The 25,420-nt window shown below is 41.2% G+C and overlaps 1 protein-coding gene across 4 annotated transcripts in view; it reads right to left on the reverse strand.

The window, feature by feature from the left end:
- Positions 1 to 25,420, reverse strand: part of LOC138675454 (protocadherin gamma-A4-like) — a 732,953-nt gene that overhangs the window by 504,566 nt on the left and 202,967 nt on the right. The window contains exon 1 of one of the 4 annotated variants that reach the window (XM_069763690.1): positions 15,690 to 18,127. The exons of 2 other annotated variants lie outside the window; for them this stretch is intronic. In XM_069763690.1, the coding sequence (XP_069619791.1) occupies positions 15,690 to 18,107 (2,418 nt within the window). In that variant the 5' untranslated portion in view covers positions 18,108 to 18,127. Of the gene's footprint in view, positions 1 to 1,332; positions 3,670 to 15,689; positions 18,128 to 25,420 lie in introns of those variants that run through there. One more of the 4 variants, XM_069763692.1, reaches the window with a different exon arrangement.

Genomic DNA, 25,420 nt, shown 5'->3' on the forward strand with positions numbered 1-25,420 from the left:
AGGAGAATCGCTATGAGCAATGCCCCCTGGTAGGTGCTCATAGCATGTGAGCATTTCTGCTGCATACAGGTGATCTGATCATTGCCTGTGTGTAGCAGATGCAATTAGACAACTGCAGCTTCTAGTCTCCCATGGAGACTATTGAAACATGCAAAAGTAAAAAAAGTGTTTTTAAAAATATTTAAAAAAAAAAAAATATGAAAGTTCAAATCACCACCCTTTCACCCCATTCAAAATAAAACAATAAAAAAATCAAATACAAACATATTTGGTATTGCCGCACTTAGAGTCACCCGTTCTATCAATGTAAAAAAATAATTAACTTCATCACTAAATGGTGTAAAGATAAAAAATTTCAAATTGCAATAAAATGCAATAATCGGCGATCAAAAGATTGTATGTACACCAAAATGTTATCAATAAAAATGTCAACTTGGTGCACAAAAAATAAGCCCTCATCCAACACCAGATCACGAAAAATGGAGACGCCACAGGTCTCGGAAAATGGCGCCTATTTTTTTATTTTTTTTACCAATGTTTGGATTTAAGTTTTTACCATTTAAATAAAAAAGAACCTAGACATCTTTGGTGTCTATGAATTTGTAATGACCTGAAGAATCCTAATGACAGATCAGTTTTAGCATTTAGTGAACAAGGCTAAAAAAAGAAACAAATGTGGAATTTCATTATTTTTGGCAATTTGACCGCACTTGAAATATTGTTCCTGTTTTCCATTACATAGTATGTTAGAACCAATGATGTCTTTCAAAAGGACAACTTGTCCTACAAAAAACAAGCCTTTACATGGCCATTTTGACAGAAAAATAAAAAAGTTATGGCTCTGGGAACAAGGGGAGCGAAAAACAAAAACGCAGAAACTTAAAATACCTCCGGTCATGAAGAGGATTAATATAAACTCAGTGGTCTGCCTAGGAAATTTAGTGCAGCAAATGAAAAATATGTCATCTTTACTTCGCTCCAAAATCAAAATATGTCCAGCAGTGCCATCAGTGCTCTGAAAAGGCAGCAAAGAGTGAGACCCATCTACTAGTAAGAGTAGTCCAAACAGAAAAGGTTTCATGGAACTGCCAAACAACTGTCCCATCAACATAGAAGCTTTATATAACTTTATAGTGGAAGTTAAGAAAACATATGCCAGTAACATTGTAACATAAAAACAAAGTCAAAGTTGTATATATATATATATATATATATATATATATATATATATATATGAATCATATTCTTACTTTTGTTTAATGTACAATTTTACAAAATCTTTAGTATAAGTCAAAGCAAAAAAAACATAATTAATAAAATATTGATTCATACCTGCATAAAGTTTTCAGAAGGCACATCAAATTGTGAAGAGTCATTTCCAGTTTTTGAATCATCAGTGTCTATGAGATTCTCTGTGGGGACGTTCTGCACTGGTTTCAGATAAGCAATTTCATTCTGCTTGGAGTCCAGAGTCACACACACATCATATGAGAATGGGAAAGGTAAACTGGTATCACTGATCTCAGAAGGACATCCCAGGGTGAACTGAGGATACACGTTTCTACTGTATGCCCCATAACTTGTAGGAGTACTTGATTTTCTGCATTTTAAGATTACGGTAATTAATACAGTTGCAATGAACACAATTGATATAAGAGCGATGGAAACCACCAAGTAGAAAGTTGCATTAGAAGAAGTATTAGAAATATTAGTTTGTTTCTTAATCTCTGGAACGACTTGTTGAAAGTTTTCAGCCACAACTAATTGTATTGAAACTGTACATGACAAAGATGGGACCCCATTATCCTTCACCAGAACCACTATTTTTTGTCTTAAGGTGTCTGTGTCCTGAATGTCACGTCCAATTTTTATTTCACCAGTATATTGGCCAATGGTGAAAAAAGAAGGATCGGGAACTTGTAGCAAGTGATAGGAGAGCCAGGCGTTGTGTCCAGAGTCAGCGTCCACTGCAATCACTTTGGTGACTAGATAACCTTTCTCAGCAGAGTGAGGAATAAACTCAAATAATGCTGATCCCTCAGTGTCTGGTGATGGGTAGAGGATCTTCGGAGCATTATCATTCTTATCAATGATACATATCCTCACTGTGACATTACTGCTTAGAGGAGGAGATCCACTGTCTTTAGCCATCACCTGGAACTGAAATTCCCGCAACTGTTCATAGTCAAATGATCTCTGGGCATAGAGAACTCCACTTATAGAATTAATGGAAATATAAGATGTCACAGGAATATCGTCTACGTTGCTGTTTAGAATGCCATAACTTATTTTCCCATTTTCATCACCATCTGGATCTGAGGCTCGGACATTGTGTATTGATGTACCTGGTTGGTTGTTTTCTCCAATATACAGAATATATTTCATCTTCTCAAAAACTGGAGCATTGTCATTCACATCTGAGATATTGAGCTGAATGGTTTTGTTGGTGGACAGTGGAGGAGATCCGCCATCCATACATTGTATGGTGACATTGTAGGAAGGATTTCTTTCTCGGTCCATGCTAGCTGCAGTTACCAGTTTATAGTAAGTACTAGAAGATGGGATTAGCTGAAAAGCCAAAGTGTCTGAGATGTGACAAACAACTTCACTATTCATCCCAGAGTCCAAGTCCTGGACATTCAGTAATGATACCACAGTTCCTGGTGGTGAGTCCTCTGGAATTGATGCTGAGAGAGATGTGATGATTACATCTGGCACATTGTCATTGACATCTATTATATCAATTGATATTTTGCAATGAGTTACATGACCTCCACCATCTTTAGCCTCTACAGTGATTTCATAGGAATCTGTTGTTTCATAGTCCAAATCTCCTATTACTTTGATGTCCCCATTTAATGAGTCTATAGTAAATAACTGACGAGCATTGTCAGAAATATGACTAAAGGAATAAGCTATTTCCGCATTGGACCCTTCATCTTCATCAGTTGCATTTAGATGAATTACAAGAGACCCAATAGCTGCATCTTCATGTAATCTTACACGGTATGTGTCCTGATTAAACATCGGCAGGTTGTCATTAACATCATGGACAATAATCCTGACTGTAGCAGTGCTTGATTTCTGTGGGTTACCTCCATCCAAGGCTGTTAATATTAACTCATAGTAGCTTTGTTTCTCTCTATCCAGTGACTTTTCCAGAATAATTTCTGGATATTTAATTCCATCTGTTGTAATTTTTTCTCCAAGGCCAAAGTTTTCATTGCCGCTCAGTGTATAACTTTGTATGGAGTTGGAGCCTAAGTCTGGATCTTGTGCATTTCCTAAAGCAAAACGAGCCCCCGGTGAGGTGAGTTCACTGATTTCTACTTCAAAATGATTCTTAGAAAATATCGGTGAGTTATCATTCACATCCTGGATTTCTATGGTGATTGTGTAAAAAGTCAAAGGATTTTCTATTACAGCCTCCAGGTTTATAAAGCAGTTTGGTTTATTTCCACATAACGTTTCTCTGTCAATTCTGTCTGATACAAATAAGTCTCCATTTTCCAAGTTAACATTCAGATTCTTAATTTTGGCTTTTGAAATCAGTTGAAATTTTCTAATTGCAAATTCATCCACATTTAATCCCAGATCTGTTGCCACATTCCCAATTACAGATCCTTTCTTCATTTCTTCATGTACTGAATATTGTAACTGGCCATAGGTATCAGTGATAAAGAAGAAAATAATGGAAAATACCTGATAATTCTGTTGCCATTTGTTTCTGCTTTGTCTTGCTGCATTACTCATTGTCACAAAACTGTGATATAATAGTATCCTGTTTGCTATAATCCAGAAATGTGAATATTATTCCTTAAAAAGAACAATCAGTAATGAAAATGTCGCATGTAGTCCATACAGCCGTGTGTCCTCTGCAAATATGTGTTTCTCTATATGCTGTACTTATATTACAGTTAATTTAGTAGATCTAGGTTGAATAAAAAGTGAGACACAGTCTAATAGCACCACTTAGTGTTCAAAAATAAAAACTGTGAGTGGTTTGGAAACTGAGTTTTTAAAGTTTGGAATTATCACTTATCTTAATTTAGAATGTTCTTATCATGTTTGAACGATATTAAAATATGTTTAGATTATAAACATAAATTTATAGTTCAAGATTTGAAAAGGAATAATGGATAAAAAAATATATAATATATAATATCATATAATAACATTTAATAATATATTAATATTAAAATGGCAATAATAAAGTACGACTGTCTGTAATAAACAGCTTTTCGGTTCATTGTTTTCAATAGATTTTGAGGAGATATTTTCATTTATAATCTAAAATGTTTGCAATAAAAATGAAAACTCTATTCAATATTTGTCTGCACCTTCTTAAATTGAACAAGTAACTTAATCTAGTGAATAGAGTTGGTCAGAATTACATAAGTGAACCTTTTTGCAGAGGTATTACATTATTATAACTCTTGGTAAGTTAATGTCCATATGATATTTTATGATAATGCTTGGTGATTATTGCACAGTTAATATAAACTTAAAAGCACAGAAAATTAGCATATGTTTTTATAATTCTGTAATTAATACTAATGATATAGGCATGGTTTCCTATTCATGATTGTGGCTTAAAGAAGATTTTTCACCAAATTGTTCATGTTGAACTGGACACACGAGGTAATAGTGGCCGTAAAGCGGAAATAAAATTTTTTTTTGCTTTATTATTTAGGGTTTTTTGCCTTTCTGTTGCATAGACATTAGCAATCATATATTTGACACGTAATTGTGTATTTTTGCTTCCCGTATGATGCTGACCTATCATAAGCTGACAGCAGCATAGAGGTGCAGAAAGACCTGCAATTATAGCATCAGGGTGACATAAAGTCAGTTCACATGTTCTGCCAGCCAGAGTGTGCAGCCAAAACGTGTACTGAGTATACATACAGTCATGGCCAAAAGTATTGACACCCCTGCAATTCTGTCAGATAATACTCAGTTTCTTCCTGAAAATGATTGCAATCACAAATTCTTTGGTATTATTATCTTCATTTAACTTGTCTTAAATGAAAAAACACAAAAGAGAATGAAGCAAAAAGCAAAACATTGATCATTTCACACAAAACTCCAAAAATCGGCCAGACAAAAGTATTGGCACCCTCGGCCTAATACTTGGTTGCACAACCTTTAGCCAAAATAACTGCGACCAACTGCTTCCGGTAACCATCAATGAGTTTCTTACAATGCTCTGCTGGAATTTTAGACCGTTCTTCTTTGGTAAACTGCTCCAGGTCCCTGATATTTGAAGGGTGCCTTCTCCAAACTGCCATTTTTAGATCTCTCCACAGGTGTTCTATGGGATTCAGGTCTGGACTCACTGCTGGCCACCTTAGAAGTCTCCAGTGCTTTCTCTCAAACCATTTTCTAGTGCTTTTTGAAGTGTGTTTTGGGTCATTGTCCTGCTGGAAGACCCATGACCTCTGAGGGAGACCCAGCTTTCTCACACTGGGCCCTACATTATGCTGCAAAATTTGTTGGTAGTTTTCAGACTTCATAATGCCATGCACACGGTCAAGCAGTCCAGTGCCAGAGGCAGCAAAGCAACCCCAAAACATCAGAGAACCTCCGCCATGTTTGACTGTAGGGACCGTGTTCTTTTCTTTGAATGCCTCTTTTTTCTCCTGTAAACTCTATGTTGATGCCTTTGCCCAAAAAGCTCTACTTTTGCCTCATCTGACCAGAGAACATTCTTCCAAAACGTTTTAGGCTTTTTCAGGTAAGTTTTGGCAAACTCCAGCCTGGCTTTTTTATGTCTCGGGGTAAGAAGTGGGGTCTTCCTGGGTCTCCTACCATACAGTCCCTTTTCATTCAGACGCCGACGAATAGTACGGGTTGATACTGTTGAACCCTCGGACTGCACGGCAGCTTGAACTTGTTTGGATGTTAGTCTAGGTTCTTTATCCAACATCCGCACAATCTTGCGTTGAAATCTCTTGTCAATTTTTCTTTTCCATCCACATCTAGGGAGGTTAGCCACAGTGCCATGGGCTGTAAACTTCTTGATGACACTGCGCACGGTAGACACAGGAACATTCAGGTCTTTGGAGATGGACTTGTAGCCTTGAGATTGCTCATGCTTCCACACAATTTGGTTTCTCAAGTCCTCAGACAGTTCTTTGGTCTTCTTTCTTTTCTCCATGCTCAATGTGGTACACACAAGGACACAGGACAGAGGTTGAGTCAACTTTAATCCATGTCAACTGGCTGCAAGTGTGATTTAGTTATTGCCAACACCTGTTAGGTGCCACAGGTAAGTTACAGGTGCTGTTAATTACACAAATTAGAGAAGCATCACATGATTTTTCGAATGGTGCCAATACTTTTGTCCACCCCCTTTTTTATATTTGGTGTGGAATTATATCCAATTTGGCTTTAGGACAATTCTTTTTGTGTTTTTTTCATTGAAGACAAATTAAATGAAGATAATAATACCAAAGAATTTGTGATTGCAATCATTTTTAGGAAGAAATTGAGTATTATCTGACAGAATTGCAGGGGTGTTAATACTTTTGGCCATGACTGTAACACAGTACAGGAGTTAAAGGGAATCTGTCAGCAGTTTTTTTTTCTATGCAACTTAACCCCTTACCGACCTCTGCCGTTCTTTTACTGCGGAAGTCGGTACCCCCGCTTTGATGTGGGCTGTGGCGCTGTGCCCGCATCAAAGCCGGGACATGTCAGCTGTTATGAACAGCTGACATGTGCCCGCAATAGTGGCAGGTGAAATTGTGATTCACCCGCTGCTATTAACTAGTTAAATGCTGCTGTCAAGCGCTGACAATGGCATTTAACCGACGCTTCCGGCTATCGGGCTGGAAATGAGCACATCGCCGACCCCGTCACATGATCAGGGGTCAGAGATGTGTCGGCATAGTAACCAGAGGTCTCCTTGATATCTCTATGGTTGCTGATGACGGCTTGCTGTGAGCGTTACTCTGTGGCCGGCGCTCATAGCAAGCCTGCAATTCAGCTACATAGGAGCGATCTGATGATCGCTGCTTTGTAGCAGAGCTGATCAGGCTATGCCAGCTTCTACCCTCCCATGGAGGCTATTGAATATATAAGTTTAAATCACCCCCTTTTCACTCCATTCAAAATGAAACAATAAAAAAATCAAACCTACACATATTTGGTATCGCCGCTTTCAGAATCGCCCGATCTATCAATAAAAAAAGCATTAACCTGATCGCTTTTTAGCACCAGGAACGCTAATGAAGCAAGAGGAGGTGGCGCACAGCACGCACAGGCCTGGAGTGACGGCTGGGAGGCGTCTGATTAGGGGGGAAAAACCTGCCCCCGGGATGATTTAACGGTATGAGGGGGCACATTTTAGAAGCATTTATTTCAGCGTGTGCAGGGAGCATAACTAAAAGAGCACCTTGTTAGAATGCAGAATTAATGTTGCACAAGATGGCTCTTTTAGTTACAAACGCCTGAGGGGGGTGACAGGTTCCGTTTAATGTTCCTAGAGGACAAATACAACAATTCACCAACACACAGGTCCGGACCTACCAAACGTCTCTGATCAGCCACACACTTATGTTTGGATCCCATCTTCAACAAATTAGTTAACCCCCTGCCATACGGACGTAATAGATGATGAAAACCATTCCTCTTCTGGTAATCCAGAAGGACGATTTTTAGTAAATATGAAAACGTGGCCCAACTTAGGTTCCAAGTAATAGATTATGTACCTGTTCTTAGGAGGGGGGGAGACAAGATTAAGAAATTAAAGGAGCGGGAATCCTTTTGGATTTACATGCTACAAACCTTGTCCCTGCATGGTCTAAACAGAGAATATGAGGTCTCCTATTGATTTTATAGGTTGTATTTCTCTTTATATTCTTCCCCATACTGAATTAATTACGGTTGATACGATATCAGATTGTCTGCTTATATGTAAATACATGCTGTGATAATGTGTCATTCTTTATAACTTTTTCCATATGGATCCAGCCTTAGTCTCCTTATGAGTGTATTGAAGTTCTCCCCGGTTTCTTATTTTATGCATGTCTCATTGTGTTATAACATGGAGTAAGTGTACCTACTCCTACTTACATTTATTTAGTGTTTCGCTACATTTACTTAGTGTATCGCTAGACCTATTGTATGTTTTATGGTTCTTCTTTTTTGTTATATTGCAGCACTCGGGGGCTCTTTAGAGTCCGCGCTCAGGCTCTTCTGCGCAGGCGCACTATTTCGGCTTCCCTCGGCTTTCTCCGTCTCTCTCCAGACCTCTGTGCGCAGGTCCGTCACTTGCACTTTCACCCGGAAGTATTCCTACCGGCACGAGCGCCGGAACAGAATAAAATGCCGGCCGCACAGTATCTTTTCACTGCCTCCCGTTAGCGGTTCTTCTTGTGGTCGCAGCAGCACCTATACGGCGGTATTCAATACTAAGGTAATAAGTTTATATTCCTATTTCTCAAGCGGCGCGGTCATCGTATTGGTCTAATTCTCTAAAGCGTATTGTATATGTATTTGTTTCCACAGTGGGTTTCCCTATCCGACTCTCTTCCTATTTGCAAGTATGGAATACTTGTCTTTTTCTGCTAAGTCCAATGGGTTTGCCTGCTTTTTAGATCATAACGCAGTGTTTCACTCTAATGCCAGTTGCACTTTATATGGAATCAGAACCATTGGGTATATTTACACATTTATTATAGTGGAACAGGAACTAATTTATTTAAAGGTGTCTCCCCTAAGATTACCGTTACGATTGATACTTTATGGAAACCCCATGTTATGTGATGCTTCCATACCGGGTATAACATGGGATTACCATTACATGACATTTGTACGGTGAATGATGTAGGATCTACATATTAAAGGGATCATACTGTATTCTGTTCCCCTTTTATTTTGTTTACCATTTTTTGATACTGATATGTATATTTCTGATTTTTGTCATATCTTTCCATATGTGTTTCAGGGACATTGAATCTCTTGAAAAAGGCTTCACAGCCGAAACGTTGAGATTAGAAGGATTTGTTAATATGTCCATACGGAGTATGAGAAATATATTTTTGGAAATCCCATCATTGTTTTGAAATATGAGAATATCTTCGAAATTCACCATTATTTTTTGCAATAAAAATTATTAATGAATAAGAGACTTTTCTAGTGTCAAATAGTGTGCCGGAGTTTTTTTCATATTACTGCTATTTTTTCCAGAGCACCTCTTACTTAGTGAGCACCTTCTTCATCGTTATATTTAGTCGATTTTTAGTAAATGACCTGAACTGAAGATGGAACTCATATGCCATGAAAAATGGGGACTTTCCCGTAGATTCATGACAATAATTAGTTACTGAGAATAAGGCTAACAGTAAATAGGTAACCCAATACTCCTGATTTCCAATGACAAATGGATCCCAAGATGGGTGCAAAAGCCCTCCAAAACTTGGAAATAAACTGTACCCCCCCAGTCAGAAACAACATCGGGCAGGATCCCATGTAATTTTACAATTTCTCTTGACAAAAATTTGCACCAAGAACTTGCTGTTCGGTAAAGCTGATAATGCAATAAAATGAGACATCTTACTGAATCTATCTACCACCACTAAATTATAGTATTCCCCCAGGAACATGCGTAGATCCATGATAAAATTGTCCAACAAGTGAGTCGAAGGTCTACTGGGAATATCCAATGGTTGGAGAGCCCCTGACGGACAAGTATGAGAGGTCTCAAAACGCGTTCAGACACTGCAGGCAGCTACATACTCCCAGACATCGTGCTGAACCCCTGGCCACCAAAAACGCCTAGTAAGAAGATGATTGATGGCTTTATTACCAGGATGTCCGGCCAAGATCGAATTGTGATGTTTACTAAGGACTCTTAGATGAAGAGTGACAGGAACAAACAGTTTACCAAGTGGACGGACAGCAAGGGCATCCCCCTGAGCATCAACAACCTCTTTTTCAAGATTGGAGCATATAGACACTATAACCACCCCATTTTGTAGAATAGGTGCCAGATCACAATTATTTTCTCCCCCAGGAAAACAACAAGATAAGCCATCCGACTTAATGCTTTTGTTCCCCAGCCTATATGTGACAAAAAAAGTTAAACCTGGTAAAGAACAATGCCCATCTTGCCTGTCAAGGCATTAGACATTTCTTATGATCCGTGATCACCACCCAAGAAATGATGCCATTCTTCAAAAGCCCACTTGATTGCCAAGAGTTCCCTGTTACCGATGTCATAATTTTTCTCTGCAGATGACAGTTTCTTCTAAAAATAAGCACATGGACGTCATTTACCAGGAGATGCACCCTGCAACAACACAGCGTCCACTCCTACCTCAGACGCATCAACCTCAATGATAAAAGGCTGAGAAATATCTGGCTGTATGAGAATCAGGGCATATTAAAAACACCTCTTCAAAGTATTTAATGCCTCCCTGGTGGGACTCAACCACTTAGAGAAGTCTATCCCCTTCCTAGTCATATCAGTAAGAGGTTTGGCTACTACTAAAAAGTTTTTGATGAACTTATGGAAGTAACTGGCGAAAACTAAACACCCTTGTAATGCCCCTTGGAAGAGACGTGGAGGGCCTCATAAAAAATGTTCCCATTAGAAAGGAGCAGGTCTCGAATAGTGTTTGACTATGCAGTGAATGCAAGGGCTGCCAAAAATTTTGAGTCACTACAATGCCCATTGGAAGAGACATGGAGGAGGGCCTCATAAAAAAGGTTTGCATTAGAAAGGAGCGGGTCTCCCATAATGTAGGTCACTACAATGCCCCTTGGACGAGACATGGAGGAGGGCCTCATAAAAAAAGGTTTGCATTAAAAAGGAGCGGGTCTCCCATAGTGTTTGCATATGCAGTGAATGTAAAGGCTGCCAAAAAATTAAGTCACTACAATGCCCCTTGGAAGAGGTGTGGAGGAGGGCCTCATAAAAATATGTTCCCATAAGAAAGGAGCTGGTCTCCTATACTTGTAATGACCATGCACTAAGTGTATGGGCTGACAAACATTTACCCCTGGAGGGTATATATGAACATACTGCTTAAAAAATTTTTTATGGGCATCATAAACACCCTTTAAAATAATGAGGGTGTTGCATCATGGACTACGGTCACCATGGTGATATGATGATGGAGGATGAGAAGGAGGAGAACAACAGCAAATGGCCCAAATCAGGAAACGTATATCCATGTGTGGGTGTGAAGAGGTGCATGTGAATAGACCTCCCAAAAAAAACCACTGGATTTGAGATTAGGTTATACTGCTATCATTCGGTGGTGTTGAGAAGTCTGGCCCAATCCAGCCTTGTTCATTTTTATAAGAGTCAGCATGTCAGCATTTTCAGTTGACAGGTGGATGCACATGTCAGTTGTCATTCCACCAGCGGCACTAAAATCCTGCTCTGACAAAACGCTAGCAGCAGGGAAGACCAGGACCTCCAAGCCATAGAGAGCCAGTTCATGCCATGTGTCCAGCTTGGATGCCCAATAATTATAAGGCACAGAGGAATCAAGGAGGACGTTGGTACGGTCAGCATGGTATTCCCTCAGCATCTTCACAAACTTTGCACTCCTTCAGAGAGTACTCTTAGCCTCAGGGCCTGTGCGATGGGAGGGTCTGAGAAAACTCTCCCAGAACTTTGACAGTGTTTCTCTGCCTCTGCTTGTATGGAGTTGTATCTCTCTCACCTGTACTCCTCCGTTGTCCACTGAACTGCCGCCAGCGTTTTCAGATGGGAATTTTTTTAATAATTACGCAACAAGGGCTTTCTGGTACTGCCCCATTTTAGTAGACCTGTCTGCCTCGGAAATAAGCGATAGAAAGTACTTCTTGTAGCGTGGGTCTAGAAGTGTCACCAACCAGTAATGACTGTCAACCAAAATTTGGAGAACGTGAGGGTCACAGGAAAGGCAGCATAACATAAACTCAGCCATGCGTGCCAGACTGTTAACAGGCAATACTTGTGTGTCCTCACCAAGAGTACAACTGTCCATGCTGCCCTCCTCCTCCTCCCTGTCCTCAGGTCATCCACACAGAACAGACAGTATGACAGTTGTGCAGGTAGTACCATCTAAAGCACATGAAAATAGCTCCTGTTCTTTTTCCTCCTCATCCTCCTCTTCCTTATTGTCACTCAATCTATGTTGGGATGAGATGAGGCTGGACTGTGTGTAATTAACCTGTATGGTTCCATGCTCCATCTCTTCGTTCTCCACCTGCAATACATCCTCTTTGATTGTGAGCAGAGAGCATTTCAGAAGACAGAGAAGCGGGATGGTGATGCTAATTATGGCATCATCACAGCTCAATATCTTGGTGGATTCCTCAAAGTTTTGGAGGTTGGTATATATGTCTGACATTCATGTCCACTCCTGAGGTCTTATGCATGGAGTCTGAACTGAATAGTGATGGCTTTGTTGATGCTGGTAGTTGACAACTGCCCTCTTCTGCTCACAAATCCTTCCCAACATCAGCAGGGTAGAGTTCCAACGTGTGGGGACATCGCACACCAGTCGGTGAGCCGGAAGCTGCAAACGATGCTGAAGAATGGCAAGGGCAGAGGAAGCTATAGCTGACTTTCTAGAATGAGCACACAGGCGGCATACTTTGACAAACAGATATGGCAGCTCCAGGAAGGTTTTGAGAAACCACAGAACCACAAGGTTAAGCACATGGACCAAGCATGTGTGAGCTCGCCTTGCTTCAGAGCCACCAGCAGGTTCTGGCTATTGTCACACATGACCATGCCTGGCTGCAAGTTCAGTGGTGTCAGCCACAAATCTGCCTGCTCTTTCAGGCTGTCCACAACTCTTCAGCATTGTGTGGTTTGTCACCTAAGCATATTAGCTTCAGCACAGCCTGTTTGTCATGATACCTGGGTTATAATGCTGCAGGGGAAACTGCACCCAGCAGCAACAGAGCTGGACTAGAAACCGGGTTACTAACCTGATCACCAACGGGACCTTACACATGTGACAGAGTGGTCAGGTAAAGCACCAGGACCTTAGACCATGTAACAGAGTGGGAGGTGGTCAGGGGGCGGAGCCAGACACCGGGGAAAACAGAGAAGGGGCAAGCAGTGAAACAAGCAGAGGTCGTAGCCAGGAAATTACAAGATACCAACAGGGAGAGTCAGAGAATAGTCAGAAGCCAAGCCAGAAGTCAGTAATACAGGACAACAAATAAAGCACGTGACAGCAAGACACTATGCAAGCCAGCACACACTTGAGAGGTCAAGCATACAGACTGCAGAAAACCTATAGCTGACAAGGATACCAGGTTAGGAGTGAGTATAAATAGCCCTCCCGTCTTGAAAGAGAGGGTAACATAAACCCTGAGAGAACAGGACATTAACCATGTCCTAACCATGACACTGTGCTGCAGTGCTTCCAGCTTGTGACTGATGTGGTCATTTTGGAGATGAAGGCTGAACAGGAGGAAGAGGAAGAGGAGGTGCAGGAGCTGCAGATTGTGGGGCAACCCTGATTGACCTAGAGCCTGCAATCCCTGGCATTGGGAGGACATGTTCCATCCCAAGATCCGACTGGGTCCTGGTTTCCACTATGTTAATTCAGTGTGCCGTCAGCGAGATGTACCGTCCCTGCCCACAAACGCTTGTCCACGTGACCGTGGTTAGGTGGACTTTCCTAGTAACTGCATTGTTGAGGGCATGACTAATGTTGTGGGACACGTGCTTGTGTAATGCAGGGATGGCACACCAAGAGAAATACTGGTGGCTGGGGACCAAGTACCGTGTGACAGCCACTGCCATCAGGTTGTGGAAAGATTCCATCTCCACGAGCCTTAAAGGCAACATTTCGAATGCAAGCAGTTGAGAAATGTGTAAATTTAGTAGTGTTGCCTGTGGGGCGTTGGCTACGTATTTACACTTGCATTCCAAGGACTGGGGTATGGACAACTGAACGCTGCGATAGACAAAGACATGGATGTGCTTGCTGATGGTGCTAATTGAGTGTGTGCACCGACAGGTGCAGGGAAGGAGGCATCTTCGCATGCACTATGGACAGGGGATTGGCTTGCACGCACAACAGCGGAAGAAGCAGTGGTGTCACCCGCAGACACTGTTCCTGGACCCTGAAGCTCAGCTCACAAAGTCGGGTGGCTTTGCTGCCATGTGCCTGATCATGCTGGTGGTGGTCAGGCTTGTAGCTTTTCTACCCCTGATGATGCTGGCCTGGAAAGTGGTGTAAATGGCCTTTTTGGGTTATTGGCAGAGTCTTTAAAAAACAACCAGACTTGGGAAGACATTACAGTTGTACTGGCAACTTCCATTGTGTTGGTGTTACAGGGAACGGTTGCCTGCCTTCTGTCTGTGGCCACCACACTGCTTCTACCTGCCTGTTGGGGTGCTATGCCTCCCTCCCCCTGTGTGCTGCTGTTTTCTACTGTTCTCGTTCTGCATGTCCTCCTGCCAAGTTGGGTCAGTTCCTACATAATCCACCATATCGTCTTCCAGTTCCGCACCCTGGTCCTCCTCCTGACTTTCTGACAATTGTGTCTCATCATCATCCACCTCTTGTGACACTTTCCCACCGTCACCTTCGTGTGACCGTAGCTGTTCAAATATTTGGACATTGCTACATGCCATCTCCTCTTGCCCTGCTTCAAGTGGATCAGGCGAGAGGCCCGAATCCATAAATGGAAAAATGAACAGCTCTTAAGAGTGTCCAAGTGTGGGTTCAGTTGTCTCCAAGCACTCGGCATGGTGGGAGGAAGGAGGATCAGGGTGAAGAATATGCAGTCCAAAGTCATGGCTACTGAGACTTGATCATGTAGAAGACAGGGTGGTGGTGGTGGCAAAGTGACTGGAAGCATTATCCGCTATCCAACCAACAACCTTTTGACACTGCTCTGGGTTCAATAGCGGTGTGCTGCTGCAGTCCCCTAGTTATTGGGACAGGAAGGTTGGGCGAGGAGATGTGGGTGTTTGCTGTGGCAGACAGAACAGGAATACACTCTCTTTCTATATTCACTGAAGTCTGCCACAAACTCTGCCTGTCTGCCTAGCACTGATATCTATGCAGATTTATTAGTCACACAATAAATTTATTAGTCACACAAAATACGAAGCAAACAAATCACTCCCTTGCTCAGCAGCAACTCTCCCTACACTGCCTGATTACGGAGCTGATTGTGATGAGCATGGCGGCGCCAGGTCTGATATAGACCTGATGACGCTGTGCAACCAGCCAATCCCTGTACTGCCACAACCAACATTGCTGCGGCATTACAGTGTGTGGCAAACAATCCCTACATGTTCATTGGCTCACTAAAAAGCACCAAACATGCAGGGTGGGGACCTGAGCCCCTGCCGAGCTACACTGGAAATACTTGCCAAGCTCCAAGTATCTCGAACAGGGAAATACTCGGGCAAGCACCGAGTAGTGGCGAGCAAGCTTGCTCATCACTATTGTTAATCTCTAAAAAGATATACACATTGCAAAAATAAAAATAAAAAAGGGACAGACCTTCCTGTTACCTACGCGTTTCAAACTAATGTGTAGATTTTTTTAATGCATTAAAGTTTAATCATGATTATATTTGCAATTAGATTTCGAAGCTGGACCCCTTTTGTTCTTGAACTTGCATATATGGAAATTCTTTATATATTCACTTAGATGCGAAAAAATATACAATAGAAATAGATAAAGTTATGTAATATTTACACTTCATACCTGTACGATGTTTCCAGGATTCAGATCATTGCTGGAAGGACCATTCCCAGCAGTAACTTCCTCAGTGTCTATAAGATTCTCTGTGGGGACGTTCTGCACTGGTTTCAGATAAGCAATTTCATTCTGCTTGGAGTCCAGAGTCACACACACATCATATGAGAATGGGAAAGGTAAACTTGTATCACTGATCTCAGAAGGACATCCCAGGGTGAACTGAGGATACACGTTTCTACTATATGGCCCGTAGCTTGTAGGAATACTTGATTTTCTGCATTTTAAGACTACGGTAATTAATACAGTTGCAATGAACACAATTGATATAAGAGCGATGGAAACCACCAAGTAGAAAGTTGCATTAGAAGAAGTATTAGAAATATTAGGTTGTTTCTTAATCTCTGGAACAACTTGTTGAAAGTTTTCAGCCACAACTAATTGTATTGAAACTGAAGATGACAAAGATGGGACCCCATTATCCTTCACAAGAATCACAATGTTTTGTCGTAAAGTGTCTGTGTCCTGAATGTCTCGTCCAATTTTGATTTCTCCAGTATATTGGCCAATGGTGAAAAATGAAGGATCGGGAACTTGTAGTAAGTGATAGGAGAGCCAGGCGTTGTGTCCAGAGTCAGCGTCCACTGCAATCACTTTGGTGACTAGATAACCTTTCTCAGCAGAGTGAGGAATAAACTCAAATAATGCTGATCCCTCAGTGTCTGGTGATGGGTAGAGGATCTTCGGAGAATTATCATTCTTATCAATGATACATATCCTCACTGTGACATTACTGCTTAGAGGAGGAGATCCACTGTCTTTAGCCATCACCTGGAACTGAAATTCCCGCAACTGTTCATAGTCAAATGATCTCTGGGCGAAGAGAACTCCGGTCATTGAGTTTATGGAAATATATGATGTCACAGGAATATCTTCTATGTTGCTATTTAGAATGCTGTAACTTATTTTTCCATTTTCATCACTATCAGGATCTGAGGCTCGGACATTTTGTATTGATGTACCTGGTTGGTTATTTTCTCCAATATACAGAATGTATTTCATTTTCTCAAAAACTGGAGCATTGTCATTCACATCTGAGATATTGAGCTGAATGGTTTTGTTGGTGGACAGTGGAGGAGATCCGCCATCCATACATTGTATGGTGACATTGTAGGAAGGATTTCGTTCTCGGTCCATGCTAGCTGCAGTTACTAGTTTATAGTAAGTACTAGAAGATGGAATTAGCTGAAAAGCCAAAGTGTCTGAGATGTGACAAACAACTTCACTATTCATCCCAGAGTCCAAGTCCTGGACATTCAGTAATGATACGACAGTTCCTGGTGGTGAGTCCTCTGGAATTGATGCTGAGAGAGATGTGATAGTTATTTCTGGGGCATTGTCATTGACATCGATCACTTGTATTGTCACCTTACAATGGGTCACATATCCTCCACCATCTTTTGCCTCTACAGTCATTTCATAGGAATCTGATGTTTCATAATCCAAATCTCCTATTACTTTGATGTTCCCATTTAATGAGTCTATAGTAAATAACTGACGAGCATTGTCAGAAATATGACTAAAGGAATAAGCTATTTCAGCATTGGACCCTTCATCTTCATCAGTTGCATTTAGATGAATTACAAGAGACCCGATAGCTGCATCTTCATGTAATCGTACACGATATGTGTCCTGATTAAACATCGGCAGGTTGTCATTAAAATCTTGTACAATAATCCTGACTGTAGCAGTGCTTGATTTCTGTGGGTTACCTCCATCCAAGGCTGTTAATATTAACTCATAGTAACTCTGTTTCTCTCTGTCCAGTGACTTTTCCAGAATAATTTCTGGATACTTAATTCCATCTGTTGTAATTTTTTCTCTAAGGCCAAAATTTTCATTGCCGCTCAGTATATAACTTTGTATGGAGTTGGAGCCTAAGTCTGGATCTTGTGCATTTCCTAAAGCAAAACGAGCCCCCGGTGAGGTGAGTTCACTGATTTCTACTTCAAAATGATTCTTAGAAAATATCGGTGAGTTATCATTCACATCCTGGATTTCTATGGTGATTGTGTAAAAAGTCAAAGGATTTTCTATTACAGCCTCCAGGTTTATAAAGCAGTTTGGTTTATTTCCACATAACGATTCTCTATCAATTCTGTCTGATACACATAAGTCTCCATTTTCCAAGTTTATATTAAGATACTTAATTTTTGCTTTTGAAATCAGTTGAAATTTTCTATTTGCAAATTCATCCACATTTAATCCCAGATCTTTTGCCACATTCCCAATTACAGATCCTTTCTTCATTTCTTCGTGTACTGAATATTGTAACTGGCCATAGGTATCAGTGAAAAAGAAAATAATGGAAAATACCTGATATATCTGCTGCCATTGTTTTTTTCTGTTTTCTGCTGTATCAGTCATGGTCAGAAAGCCGTGATATAAAAGTTTCCTCTGCTGTAATCCACAATAAGGGAATATTATTCCATGAAAAGGGAAATCAGCATTGAAGATTCTTCTTGTATTCCAGACAGCAGTGTGTCCTCCTGAAATGTATCTGTGTTTCAATGTATTCTGCTTTGTGAGAATACAGTAAATTTAGTAGATTTTTCTTGGTAGGTTAGAGAACAATTCGTACACAGTCTAATACTGCCACTTAGTGTTCAAAGATAATAACTGCAGCAGTTTTTGGAATGGATTTTTTTAACTAAAACATAAGTTTTCATACATAATTGTTTAGGAAAGTAAAATGAAATTGAATAAAATTGTTAAAGATATTTTTCAGTTCATATTTTTTTTATTTTCAGAATGAAGAATGATTCAAGTCATTTTCAATGTTAATGTAATTCCTTAATAACATCAAAACATAAATTAAATAATCTTTTGCTAACAACAGTGCTCCATATTTTCAACTAAATATTTTTTATGGATACATTTAAAAAAATATTTTCTTTTTAATATTTTATTTATCATTCTATTTATCTATATATTTCTAGTTTGATTTGTTTGCACAAAAAAAGTATTAATAACTTTTAATCTACTGAAGTGTTGGCCAATGTTACATATAGATACTTTATTGCAACGATAAAACACTTTTAAAGAATGCTTGAAAAAACATGAAGTTATATAATAGTAGTTGGTACCGTAAATACCAAAGTATAAGCCGAGATTTTTAGCCCCTTTTTGGGGCAGAAAGTGCACCTCTCAGCTTATACTCGAGTCATTGTCCCAGGGGGTTGGCGGAGGAGGGGGAGCGGCAGCTGTCAAATCATACTTACCTACACCCGGCGCGTCTCTGCATCTCTGATGGTCCCCGGGCGCCGACAGCTCTTCCTGTGTTCAGCGGTCATGTGGTACCGCTCATTAAAGTAATAAATATGGACGCATATTCATTACTTTAATGAGTGGTACCAGTGACCTCTGAACACCAGAACAAGCTGCCGGCACCCAGAGACCATCTGTCACTGAAAAGCATGGACCGCGCTACGAGCAGGTGAGTATAATGGAGGATGGTGAGCATTGCACGATATTCACCTCTCCCCGTTCCACCGCCGGGTGCCACTCCATCTTTCGCGTCCTCTGGCTGTGACTGTTCAGGTCAGAGGGTGCGATGACATCTATAGTGCGCGCTGCCCTCTGCCTGAACAGTCAGAGAACCGGAAGACACAGCGGGTCCCTGAGCGACAAGAGGTGATTATGGTTTTTTGGGTTTTTTTTAACCGCAGCAACAGCATATGGGGCATAATCTATGGAGCATTTTATGGGGCCATAATCAACCTTTATGCCGCCTTATATGGGGCAAATGTTTCTATGGAGCATCTTATGGGGCCATCAACCTTTGTGCAGCATTGTATGGGGCAAATGTTTCTATGGAGCATCTTATGGGGCCATTATTAACGTTTGTGCAGCACTGTATGGGGCATATTTTAAAATGGAGAATCTTATGGGGCCCATCATAAACTGTATGGAGCATTATATGGGGTATTTTGTATAGAGCATCTTATGGGGCCCATCATGAACTGTATGGAGCATTATTTGGGGCTCCTGATTCAATATGGATATTCAAAAACACTTAACCTACTGATGTCTCAATTAATTTTACTTTTATTGGTATCTATTTTTATTTTTGAAATTTACCAGTGGCTGCTGCATTTCCTACCCTAGGCTTATACTCGAGTCAATAAGTTTTCCCAGTTTTTTGTGGCAAAATTAGGGGTCTCAGCTTATACTCGGGTAGGCTTATACTTGAGTATATATGCTAATTAATCTTCCTAGGCTATTAAAATCAGCTCACAGCTGTCTGTGTAGCCTTTACTGGTTAGTAAAGGAGGGACCCCATCCATTAGACGCCTGAAATCTGGCACTTAGCCTCTGCTATTGCCACTTGCCCTGGTATGGAGTCAAATGGGGTAATAGTATTGGAGTTTATGTCAGCTTTGTAATGTCAGCTCACATTAAGCTCAGGGGTTAGTAATAGACAAGCATCTATAAGACACCCCCATTACTAATCCTAAAGTAAAAAGTAATAAAGACACAGGCTGAGAAAATTTCTTTAATTGAAAAAACTCTCTCCCACAATTACCCTCTTTTACCCATTTAAAAATAAAATTAAAAATCACAGTATTCCTCACTTGTCCGCCGATAATCCATACAGCTGATGTCCCATGCCGATCTGAATGGTTTGGGGTGCAGTCACATCAATGATGTGACCTCTCACCACACCTGCTAGCTCCTACTGAGCTGAGTGTGAGAACACAGCTGCGTGTGACCAGCAGTGACATCACTGAGGTTTCTGCCGGCCGCTCACAGGCAGCTCAGTGCATGGCTGAGCGGTCACATCATGCTACCGCTCAGCAATGCATCCAGATGTAGCAAAGTTGCAGTTTGTAGTGGGATATAAAGATTATTAGCGGACAGATGAGGAATACTGTGATTTTTTTCATTTGATTTTTACATTACTAAATGGGTAAAAGAGGGTCGGGGAGTGTTTATTTGAATTAAAGACTTATTTTTTGTGCTTATTTTAATTAAAGAACTTTTTTCTGAGTCTGTATTTTTCTGACTTTTGATTACAGGATTAGTAATCGGGGTGTCTTATAAACGCCTCTCCATTACTAACCTCAGAGCTTGGTGTCAGCAGGCATAAAACAGCTGACATGAATCAAAAAGCTAATACCCCACTTACCACTGAACCATGACAAGTGAGAAGAGCCAGGCAAATCTCCAGAATTCTGGGAGGGCTGCAGGCTGCTATTTGTTGGCTGGGGAGGGCCTAAATCCATTGGCCCTTCCCAGTCTGAGAATGGGGCCCTTGCGATGATGTTGGAGGGGAAAGGGAGCCCCCTCCATCTCCCTGCCTTCTAAATGATGCAATTAATATTGATTGCAGCGTTTAAGGGGTTAAACTGCCGGGAGCAGTAGGGTCACCACTCCTGCCAGTGAGAGCCAGGTATCAGCTGTCATGTATGCTTAAAACCCTGAGGTGATCGCAAACACAGGTCCTCCGTATCCATATGTTCAAGGTCGGGAAGTCCTTACCAACATGGACATATGGATACATCTAAAGTCGTTATGCAGAATAAAAATGTGTTAATTAAATGATACATGCTTATTTGTTAGGGCAGGCGGAACGCACCGAGTAAATATAGATGTTATTATTGGTGCGTTCGCAGCTCGGGGTCCTCCGTTCAGGAGGAGAACCTGCTGCTAGCAAAATGGCACTAAATGACAGTATAAGCGACCTCTGTTAATTCACAGAGTCGCCGAGATAGAAAAGCACTGTGTCCTGTTAAGCTCACAGGAGTTCTCAGCTAACTGCTGAGCTGATAGCAGTCAGTGGTCATGCAGTCAGAGGAGCACAAAACAATTCCTCACCGGAGGTGCCTGTATTCTAGTGGCTTATTTCAGCCGACCCTGAATACAAGCATACATGACCACACTGGCGCAAAGCACATGACAAAGATTGATACTAGCACATGGCAGTGTGGCCATGCGAACCTTTTATAGCTGCAGCAACTTCAGGACCTTCCTAGAGGACCAATGGGAGTTGCTTCAGGACCTGAGCTTGTGACCCCTGACTTCCAATGAGAGGTCTTCATTTGGGCATGCTCAGAAAGGAGAAAGCAGGACTTAGTCCCAGAAACGAGTCCTCGCCGCAGATCAGTACTGGCTATAATGGCGGAGCCTGGAAGAACAGCAGCTAGAGAAGAATGGGAGACCGCAGCGGAGATGGTTCAAGATTCACCCTGTGCAGAGGCGGGAACTCGACACCTAACATTTATACATATGCAAAAATGCATAAAAGAATTTTTGCATAAAATGAAGGATTTTTTTTGATGATTTATTTATTTATTGGGGGATGGGTTATTTTTTTATTTCTGCTAAGATTTAATTCTTACAGCAGTGTCCATACTTAGGTTTGGATAAATTGCAGAAAATTATATAATTCAGCATGTTACCAATTCATTGCAATTTCCAGTCACATTATAATTCAGGCATGCACAACATGCATCCTATGGGGCTGAAGATTCCCTTGCAGCCTGCACAGAGATGGAAGGCTCTGGTTCTCTTCTTCTTATGCTTTTTTGTACTTATTTTACTCACTTATGTAGCACACTTAATTCTGCAGCACTTTACTGACATAATCATCACTGTCCCCACTGGGGCTCTCAATCTAAGTTTCTTATCTGTATGTCTTTGTAGTATGGGAGGAAACTGTAGAACATAGAGGAAACCGGCACAAATACGGGGAGAACATCTTTTGCAGATGTTATCCTTGGTGGAATTTGAACCTAGGAACCCAGCGCTGCAAGGCTACTGTGTTAAACACTGAACTGAGTCACTGTGATGCCCATAATATCTTTGAGACGTGTATACATTTGAATATATGAGCACCAGGACAGGGGCAGAGGAGCGCTCATCAGCCCCTGCCTCGATGTACAGCAGTGTATTGTGGTCATCATGCTGCTGACTTGATCACACTGCTTTTGTTAATGTAGTGCTGACTATTGTACAAAAGGGGCAAGGACATGATAGGGAATGGTATGAACTCCATGTAGAAGTTGAAGATTATGTTTGCTTTTTCCTGACCATTACTGTAGATGGGAATGGATGGAGTACGGGACAGGGTGACAGAGTGTTACTATAAGCACACAATATGGAAAAATGGCAAGGAGCAGTATAGCAAGGGGTAGTGTGTGTGGGGTATTTTATGGAGAAAGGCAGTGTGGGGGTTTGTTACGCAAAGGGGCAGCATGAGGGATATTGTAAAGAAGGGCAGTGTAGAAGGAAATTATACAATAGGTCGGTGTAAGGGATATTAAAAAGAGGACAGTGTCTAGGATATTTTGAGCACAAAGTACAGTGAGTGGCAATTATTTTTCCAGACATGCAGCATGGAAAATATTTTAATTTAATGGAGCAGTAAAATGAAACTTTTAATTTCAATGGCACCGTGTTGGGAAGTGTTGCAGAAGACTGGAGAAGAGGGAAGGCTGGAGAGATGAGCTCTGAATGTCAAATCTTATTATTGCAACTATACTATATGGAGACAAAAGGGATAGGAACAACTTCTATCAGAGAAGATGTTGCCTATAAGTTAACTGGATGGAAATATTTTTTGTGATATGTATGGGCAGTGGTTTGGGCGCTGTATTCATGTACTGACATTGATTCTGGTGCTGCATTCATGTACTTGGAATGCCCACTAGGGCCTAGGGGTACTCGGTATCGGGTCCAGTCATCATTAGAGGGGAGGTCATGGTGGCGGCGATCCGGTTCGTGGCCATGGGCGCCCGAGTAAAAGGGATAGTCTTTAAATGGATTTGTAAAGTGTTAAAAGTTTGTGACGCCACCTGTGGTACTTAGTCAGGGGCAACCGATGCTGCTTAAAGGGGTCCTCTGGAGATGATGGTACTGCAGCAAAGATGGTATCACTTCCCACAGGTGAAGCTGGGACACCAGGGCTCATGGGGTGTTTGGCTAGGATGGTGTGGTGCCAGAAAAAAACAGAGGACCCAGGATTGCTCTCTTTACCTGGTTTACTGATGACAGACAGTCTCAGTCCAGGGTACCAGCAACAGGTGGTGATGTGGTCTGGTTGGCATGGAGGCAATGGTGGATCCCTCTCCCTGGTGAGGTTTGTAAGCCTTCCTTCTCACCCTCTTATGTGAAGTCCTTGCTGCCTATGGCTCCCTTACAAAGTCCTCTCTCTTCTGTCCTGGGACAGTACCCCATATGGTGGGCAATGCAAGCCTTTTTACAGGGTCTCTGTCACAATCCGGGCTCTATGTACTGCTGCACCTTTGGGTGTGGGGGTAGACAGATGTCTTACAATCTTCTGTCCTTACGGTTCTGCTCTGGGATGTGAAATACGACACAGCCTCGGGCTCCCGGTGCCCATTTCCTGTGCATAAGCTCAGTGGGTGCCTGGTCACAGTTCCCCTCCAGCTTCTTTGTTCTCCTTTGCTTCTCCCCTCTGAAATTTGCTATCAATGTAACCCATCTGGTTCTCTTCTGCGTCTTGGAGCTGCAGCACTCTCTGCTCTCTCCTCTCTTCTCCACTCTCTGCTACCAAATGACTAACTCCTCCTCCAGACCAGAATATATTTATCTAGGGAAGCTCCCATGAATCTGGGTTCAGAGCTCCCCCTTCTGGCCTGGATTCAGAATGTGTTGCATGTAGATGTACTACCTGTTAAACGGAATCATCCTTGCCTCCAGGCATGACATCACCCTCCCCAAAAGGAAGGCAACATCACTGTAACAACAGGTTACCTGGGGTGTTACATACTTACAATGGTTCTGATGCCACATTCATCTCCTTTTGTTGTGAGATTATGAGGAGGATTTGGCAGGAGTCTGCATCAAATCCTTCTCAAATACTCAAAACTTAATACTGGTGATGAATTCATATAAGTATTCCTTTACATTTTTAGAGGCCCTTGGGATTGGTTCATTGTGATAATGTTGCCCTTCGCCAAAAAAATGTTGTGCACCAATTATAAAGAAATCTATACATCAATCTGGTGGTTGGAAGTTGCCAGCTATCACAGTCATCAATCATAGCCATTCAGCAAAAAAAGTATTCATTCATAATACATGTAATATATATTTCTGACAACACCACGTTCATTCTTAATTATGCCAGACATGTTACTTCGTGGTTCAAGAGACATAGGCAATTGTTCATATGAGGGTGAAGGTTGACTCTTGAATTGATATTTGTCACAACTTATTGTGCTTCTATCAATGGAAGACAGGGATGCTGGGTAATTGAACAATCAATGTTTTCTAATTTGTTGATTACACTGGGGAACACAATTTTTTAAGAGTTAGGTCAGACAACTGTTCTTAATTAATTTTTTGATGCTGAATCCAGAAATGATCTCAGTTTTTCTCTATCACGTCAAGTTTTTGAACTATAGGATTTTTGTCTTCTCAAAACTATGTAAACTACTGTACCTAAAAAGTGTTTTTTTTTAAAATAGTACAAATATGAACAAAAAATGAAATATATAAGAAATAGGCATGACAAAGTTGTGACTACTCTTACAAGTTGCCACGTAGCTCTATATGAGTCGAATTGTAATCAGATAACAAGTCTTATTACAGATATCAGTGCAATTGTGCTTCTCTGGCAGGTAAGTTGTGTAGGAAAAACTTGACATGCTAGAAAAAAACTGACTACATTTTTGGAATCAGCATGCCAATTTTAGTATAAATCAGCTCAAAAACCT

This window comes from Ranitomeya imitator, chromosome 4 (genome assembly GCF_032444005.1).
Source record: "Ranitomeya imitator isolate aRanImi1 chromosome 4, aRanImi1.pri, whole genome shotgun sequence".
Lineage (NCBI taxonomy): Eukaryota > Metazoa > Chordata > Amphibia > Anura > Dendrobatidae > Ranitomeya > Ranitomeya imitator.